The sequence below is a fragment of the Gekko japonicus genome, unplaced genomic scaffold (assembly GCF_001447785.1).
Source record: "Gekko japonicus isolate JY-2015 unplaced genomic scaffold, Gekko_japonicus_V1.1 scaffold639, whole genome shotgun sequence".
NCBI classification, from domain to species: Eukaryota; Metazoa; Chordata; class Lepidosauria; order Squamata; family Gekkonidae; genus Gekko; species Gekko japonicus.
In genome coordinates this window covers 31,891-39,731 of record NW_015176471.1, presented here as the reverse complement: position 1 = coordinate 39,731, position 7,841 = coordinate 31,891, and the positions used below count along the sequence as shown (strand labels likewise).

Sequence of the window (7,841 nt, the reverse complement as noted above, 5' to 3'; positions counted from 1 at the left end):
GGGGGGGGGGCAACAGTGGGATGGCTTCTAGTGTCCTGGCCAGTGTTCCCTCTAAGCTGAGTTCGTGTGAGCTAGCTCACAGTTTTTTACCCTCCAGCTCACATATTTTTGTCTTAGCTCAGGAAGGATCGCTCCACAGCAGACTAATATATCCAGTAGCCAAATTGCTCACTCACAACTTTAATGCTCACAAGACTCCACAGTTTAGAGGGAACATTGGTCCTGGCCCCACTGCTGGGCCTCCTGATGGCCCCTGGTATTTTTGGCCACTGTGTGACACAGAGTGTTGGACTGGATGGGCCTTTGGCCTGATCCAACATTGGCTTCTCTTATGTTCTTATAAGAGGGAATTGGATAAGCATATGGAGCAGAGGTCCATCAGGGGCTATTAGCCACAAGGTATAGATAGGAACTCTCAGTCTGGGGCAAGTGGTGCTCTGTATTCATGGTGCTTGGGAGGGGGGCAACAGTGGGAGGGCTTCTAGTGTCCTGGCCCCACTGCTGGACCTCCTGAGGGCCCCTGGTACTTTTGGCCACTGTGTGACAGAGTGTTGGACTGGATGGGCCATTGGCCTGATCCAACATTGGCTTCTCTTATGTTCTTATAGGAACTCTTGGTCTGGGGCAAGGGATCCTCTCTATTCGTGGGTGTTGGGGGGGGGGCAACAGTGGGAGGGCTTCGAGTGTCCTGGCCCCATCTGCTGGGCCTCCTGATGGCACCTGGTATTTTTGGCCACTGTGTGACACAGAGTGTTGGACTGGATGTGTCACTGGTCTGATCCAACATTGGCTTCTCTTATGCTCTTATGTTCTTAAGCCAAAAGTGAGAGAATTCAAAGCTGGGAGTGAGGCGGCACCCGTACAGATGCTGCGGGAGGCAGTTCCAGATGTGAAAGGCGGTGGAGAACTGCCTTCCCCCATACCTGAATATCTCCACCAAGCTCCAGATGTAGAAGACAAAGAACACGACCGCTTTGCTTTGCATCTCCTCCACCCCTCCGAGGACAACAAAGAGAATGAAATTCCTCCCGAAGACCTGCAGGGGGGAGGGGTTGAAAGAAAAAGAAGAAGAGTTTGGATTTATACCCCACCATTCACTACCTTCTGAATTATTGCATCAAAATGTCTGTGCTGTTGGAATTTTGAGTGTGCTGTTCAGGGGGGTATCTGTAAACTACAAACCTACGATGACGCAGCAGCAGCAGAACTGGAAGAAGAAGCAGAAGACAGCCAGTTCCACTGTGGGCCTGATCCGGCCCCCCGGGCCGCATGTTTGACACCCCTACACTATATTGACTTTTTGCAACTGGGTTTTGGAGGAGGAGATTGGATTTACACCCCACCCTTCACTTGGAGCCTCCGAATGGCTTACAAACTCCTTTCCTTTCCCTTCCCCACAACAGATACCCTGTGAGGTAGGTGAGGCTGAGAGAGCTCATTCGAGGACTACTCCCGAGAGAACTTGTGACTGACCCAAGTTCAGACCAGCAGCTGCAAGTGGAGGAGTGGGGAATCAGACCCGCTTCTCCCAGATTAGAGTCCGTGCACTTAACCACTACACCAAACTGTGAAACTTGCTGTTTCACACAATAAAATCCCATTGCAGAATTAGTTCTTCATTGTGCATGAGAAAGCAAAACGCTCGACTCCTCCCCTTGGTAGGGCAATGCTGAGAGTCAGTTTGGTGTGAGAGCCAGTTTGGTGTAGTGGTTAAGTGCTCGGACTCTAAACCGGGAGAACCGGGTTTGATTCCCCACTCCTCCACTTGCAGCTGCTGGATGACCTTGGGCAAGCCATAGTTCTGTCAGGGCTGTTCTGTCAAGAGCAGTCGTCGAGAGAGGTCTCTCAGCCCCACCTACCTCACAGGTTGCCTGTTGTGGGGAGGAGAAGGGAAAGGAGTTTGTAAGCCGCTCTGAGACTCCTTTGGGGAGTGAAGGGCGGGGTATAAATCCAATCTCCTCTTCTTTTCCTGGGTGGGCTTTGCAGAAGAGGTACCCCCTTGCCTGAGGGTCTGGCTCGACAGGTTCTGGAGGAAGCCTGAAGAGGGGGGAAAGCAATGATCCCTTGGCTCAGTTCAAAATGCCAGCCGCTGTTCAAAAGCAAGTGCTTTTCCGAATTCTCTCCAAGGGAGCCCACCTGGAGCAAAATGGGGACCAGAGGAGCGCGGACGAGGCCGATCAAGGCGTTCACAATCTCCATCACGGCCAGCGTCTGGCACAGGTACATCATGTCCGAGGTGGCGTGGAATGTATCAAAGAAGGAATCTGCAAAGAAAGGAAGGAGCCAGTCCGGTTGAAGCATTAATTGGATAAACGGCCGGAAGAAAGAGCCTGCGGAACTGAGTGCTACAAGAGGTAATGAGGGCTAACAGGTCAGATGGCTTTAAAAAGGGAGTCGATAGGTTCACGGACAATGGGTCCATCAGGGACAGATAAAGGGGACCGCCGTGTACACTGAACAATCACTGGCTGAGGAGGGGGCAACCACTGGGGGAGACATTCGCCTCCAAGTCCCTCCTCTACGTCTTGCATGGCATCTGGCTTTTTAGATCCGTACGACAAAGTCACACGTAGAACACGGCAGGCCCAGGAGGACAGAGAGAAAGAGCAGGCAATGGTGCCACTCTGCTCGGCCTCCTGCCCTTACTAAGCCTCCGAGCACGCGGCTGCTCATCTCCCCCGTGTTTCATTTTCAACCTGCAACAATCAGAGGTCACAGTATATAACATTTTGACAGCTGCAAATGTATAGACACTCGCTCTCTAATGCCTGAGTTGTGCCTGGGGGGGCGAGCACTTCCATCGGACCAACCTGGTTACGTACAACTGAGCCACCATTTTTGTCAACCTGGGAGCTGGGGATGAAAAACATAGTGGCTGGAATTGGTCCGAGACGATACTGGCATCGTGGATGTGGCAAATTTCTTTTTTACTGTTCTTTTAATTTCCTATTTTTTAATTGAAATTGAGCCAACTTCAGAGGACGGCGGAAGACCGGAAGGCCTGGCGGGAGCTGGTCCATGGGGTCGCGAAGAGTCGGACTCGACTGTGCGACTGAACAACAACAACGTTTTTTTAAAAAATGGTGTATGGCCTTTGGGCTACTAAACTTTAAATAAACTGGCAGCAGGACCCTCGACCCAGTTCCACGCCTCCTGGCGGCTCGCGGGGAAAAGAGGAGGAAACCGGACTTGCCTTTCCCCAGCATGAAAAGCCGAACCGTCATGTTCACGAAGATCCAGGAGAAGCCCAGGAACTGCACCAGGTTGTACATGAACAGGTACCCTCTCTTCAGGTGCCGGAAAGCTGCAACCCATTAGAGGACCCGTTAGGATAGGCCAGAGACACCCACACACACACAACCGTTTTCAGCCTGCAGGCACCTTTGGAACTCTGATACAGCATGGAGGGCACAGCCACAAAATGGCCGCCACAAGACACAGAGGCAGTGACAAAATGGCTGCCGCGGCTTGCCAAGAGTCACAAAGGGAAGGGCCTTGTTCGGTGGGGGCAGCGGGTGCCGAAGCGACGTTGAAAAATAAAGAAATCTGCACAGCTGACCGAATCTCCAAAGGCAAACCAGAAATCTGGGCCCTAGCCCCACCTAGCTCAGCCCGCTTCCTAAAATAGGGTTGTCAGCTCCGGATTGGGATATACCTGGAGATTATTTTTTTTTGGGGGGGGGGGGGGAGCTCAGTGGGGCATAATGCCATAGAGCCCACCTTCCAAAGCCGCCGTTTCCCCCAGGTGAACCAATCTCTGTTGCCTGAAGATCACTTGTAATAGCGGGAAATCTCCAACCACCACCTGGAGACTGGAAACCCCATAGACCACTTGGCGTTGCTAGGAAAGGCGTTGGCGGGTGCCACGCTGGGGACCAAGGCTCCCTCTAAGCTGTGGAGTCTGGTGAGCAAAAATTCTCCTTGGTGAGCTACTGGCACTAAAGTTGTGAGTGAGCAATTTGGCTACTGCATCAATTAGTTTGCCAGTTTGGTGTAGTGGTTAAGTGCGCGGACTCTAATCTGGGAGAACTGGGTTTGATTCCCCCACTCCCCCACTTGCAGCTGCTGGATGACCTTGGGCAAGCCATAGTTCTGTCAGGGCTGTCCTTGAAAAAGAGCCGTTTCTGCCAGAGCTCTCTCAGCCCCACCTACCTCACAGGGTGTCTGTTGTGGGGAGGGGAAGGGGAAGGAGATCGTCAGCCGCTCTGAGACTCCAAGTGAAGTGCGGGGTATAAATCCAATCTCTTCTTCTTCTTCTGGAGCCCTCCTTCCTGAGCCAAGACAAAAATGTCTGAGCTGGAGGCTAAAAAACTACTGAGCTAGCTCACACTAACTCAGCTTAGAGGGAACACTGCTGGGGACCCCTGGGATAGGCAGAGAACAAAACAGCTCATGCCAGGTTCCCCAGTGCAATTTCAAGATGTCCTTTTCCTTTGCCTTGGTGCCAGTTTGGTGTCGTGGTTAAGTGCGCGGACTCTAATCTGGGAGAAACAGGTTTGATTTCCCACTCCTCCACTTGCAGCTGTTGGATGACCTTGGGCAAACCACAGTTCTGTCAAAGCTGTTCTCTCAAGAGCTCTCTCAGCCCCACCGACCTCCCAGGGTGCCTCTTGTGGGGAGGGGAAAGGAAAGGAGTTTGTAAGCCGCTCTAAGACTCCAAGTGGAGGGCGGGGTATAATTCTGGTTTCAGCATTGTTTGTTACATGCTGCTCTTAAGCTCTTTTATGTGCACTGTAAAAATTTTAGGTGTTTTATGTAAGCCGCCCTGAGCCGGCTTTGGCCAGGATAGAAATCTAATAAATAAATAATAATAATTTTAAAAAACCCAATCACTTCTTCTTCTTCTTGTCTTAGAGCACTGCTGTTCCAAGTAGGGCTGCCAAATGCAGCCGGGGGGCGGGGATTCCCCCGCTTCGGACCTCCGATTACCGGCGCGCCGAAATCGGGGCCCGGGGGAAACCCCACCCCCACGTGCGCGTCACCCGGAAGTGACGTCGCACGCTGGGGGCGGGGCCACGCAATTTGAGGGGAAAACAAAGAGTTTTCCCCTCAAATGCCCGGGATCGTCCGGGAGCCCCCCGGGATCGTCCGGGAGCCCCCCGCTCCCGGACGATCTGAATTTGGCAACCCTAGTTCCAAGGAGCAGAGCTCAGTAGTTTGCTAGGACTTGCGGTGCAGACTGGGGCAGATTCTGGTGAGATAGGTGCATGGGCAGGGGTCATTTCCTGTAGGAGCGCACAGGAGCGGAGCTCCGGCAGTAAAGAGCCCAGGGGGCGGGCACATGCAACAAGCCCCGCCCCCTGCTCCCAGCAGCCCTTAGTCAGAGCAAGAAGCAGCCAGGTAAGCTGAAGAGCCCCCCCCCCAGCCCCCTTGTCCAAAACAGTCCAGTGGCACCTTTAAGACCAGGTTTTATTCAGGTACCAGCTCTCCCTCCTTTGTGAGGACAGATCTGCACGTTCTCCCCCCCCCCCAATAGCTAGCAATCCAAAACAGTCCAGTGGAGCCTGAGCGGTGGGTGTTGCCTTCTGACACACTTCCGGTGATGTCAGGCATATGCAAATGAGTTATGCTAATGAGTTATGCTAATGAGCTCCTGCACCTCTTCTTCTACGAAATGACCCCTGTACATGGGATCGGGGTGGGGTGTTCACACGCTTCAAATGTGAGCCGCACACCAGTACACAAACCAAAATCTTCCCGCGTATGCAAAGAGAGGTTTACATGGGGATGGAATTTCAAGCACACGGCTCTTCAAGTTGATGGATTTGGGTGGGATAGCCGTGTTGGTCTGAAGCCACGGAACAAAGTTTGAGTGCGGCGGCACCTTGAAGACCAACAGAGTTTTATTCTGGGTAGAAGCTTCTCTGTGCACACGAAAATGTATTCGCAGAATGAAACTTTGCCAGTCTTAAAGGTGCCACCGCACTCAAACTTTGTTCAACTCTTCATGTTGTATTTATTTGAGCGTTTCTTAGGCCCAAAAGGGGTGGGGGGGAGTGTTCCCTCTAAGCCAAGTTAGTGTGAGCTAGCTCAGTTTTTTTTAGCCTCTGGCTCACACATTTTTGCCTTCGCTCAGGAAGGAGGGCTCCAGAGCAAACTAATAAATGCAGCAGCCAAATCGTTCACTCACAACTTTAATCCCTGCAGCTCACAAAGTAGAATATTTGCTCACGAGACTCTGCCGCTTAGAGGGAGCATTGGGTGAGGGGACTGAAACTACTTGAAGAGACAAAGAGAAATCTGGGCTGGTCCAGATCAACCAAGCTGGCTATTCCAGGTCCCCATTTGTAAGGCCCAGCCTAAGACCCACGGGCTCAGGAGTCTTCGATTCCTGTCCTTTGACTCCTGCCTCTCTCCCCTCCCCGCCACAACGCTAAATAAGTCCTACGTTGCTCTGACTGCACAATTCACCTCTTACAAAATCCCCATTTCGTTCTTGCAGACTTCCCCCCCTGATTTTCACATAATTTTTACATAAGCCCCGACCAAACCCAAGGAGGCAATACTTGGGGGATACAGAATAAGGTTGCCAGCCTCCAGTTGAGGCCTGGAGATCTCCCAGAATTCCATCTGATCTCCAGGTGACAGAGATCAGTTACCCTGGAGAAAATGGAGGGTACACCTTATGGCTGGAAAAATAAATTCTATGACCTGTGTGAAACACTGGAGAAGATAGGAGAGCCAGTTTGGTGTAGTGGTTAAGTGCGCGGACTGTAATTTGGGAGAACCGGGTTTGATTCCCCACTCCTCCACTTGCACCTGGCTGGATGACCTTGGGCAAGCCGTAGTTCTGATAAGAGCTGTTCTCTCAAGAGCAGTCTCTGTCAGAGCTCTCTCAGCCCCACCTACCTCACAGGGTGTCTGTTGTGTGGAGGGGGAAGGGAAAGGAGTTTTTAAGCCGCTCTGAGACACCTTTGGGTAGTGAAGGGCAGGGTATAAATCCAATCTCTTCTTCTTCTAGAAGGATTGCTTTCCTTACTTTATTTGGGTCATCTTATGCTTGTGAGCAGCTGTTTTCAGCTTTGAATTATACCAAATCTGACACCAGAAACAGACTAACAGATGACCTGAGCAGGGCTCCCTCTAAGCTGCGGAGTCTTGTGAGCAAAATGTCTACGTTGCGAGCTACTGGCATTAAAGTTGTGAGCCAGCGATGTAGCTACTGCATGAATTAATTTGCTCTGGAACCATCCTTCCTGAGCTAAGACAAAAATGTGTGAGCCGGAAGCTAAAAAACAGTGAGCTAGCTCACACTAACTCAGCTTAGAGGGAACACTGGACCGGAGTGCTGTATGTGTTGCTCTCAAACTTACAAAGTATGAGCCAAGGTCAGACAAATTATCAGCATGCATACAACAGCAAAAATCACATTAATGGTTCCAAAGCATGCCAAATGCAAACTTTTACCTTTCAATAAAAAGTTGTTTGTATCATTGAAAGCTCTGTTATTGTGTTTTTCTTTTAAGACAAAAGATGTTAATGTATGAGTTTTCGCCATCACTGCCCTATGGCATTATACCCTGCTGAGGTCTCCACCCCTAAATCTCCAGGAATTTCCCAAACAAGAGTTGGCAGCTCTGGATACAAAGAACACTTTTGCAAACTGCAACATTTTGCACCAAACTCCTGCTTAAAACAACAACAACAATGGTGATTGTGATTTTGAAGGCTTACGGTCTTTAGGGATTCTGTTCTCGATGTTGATTCTGTTGATTCTTTCTTCCTCCTGGAAACCAGAGAGGAGGTTTGGAGAAGGATCAGTGCAGTTCTGGAGCAGCCGCTCCCACAGACTTCCCGAGCAGGGCCTGGCAACCAGATGTTGAGCACAGCAGCCCACAGCA

The 7,841-nt window shown here is 51.1% G+C and overlaps 1 protein-coding gene across 1 annotated transcript in view; it reads right to left on the bottom strand.

Moving 5' to 3' along the window:
• The window catches only part of HACD3 (3-hydroxyacyl-CoA dehydratase 3), a 24,840-nt gene that overhangs the window by 3,677 nt on the left and 13,322 nt on the right, over positions 1-7,841 (bottom strand). Inside the window, exons 5-8 of the mRNA XM_015427134.1 lie at positions 7,675-7,726; positions 3,194-3,304; positions 2,137-2,264; positions 924-1,036 (exon numbers count right to left, since the gene is read on the bottom strand). Of these exons, the coding sequence (XP_015282620.1) occupies positions 924-1,036; positions 2,137-2,264; positions 3,194-3,304; positions 7,675-7,726 (404 nt within the window). The remainder of the gene's footprint in view (positions 1-923; positions 1,037-2,136; positions 2,265-3,193; positions 3,305-7,674; positions 7,727-7,841) is intronic.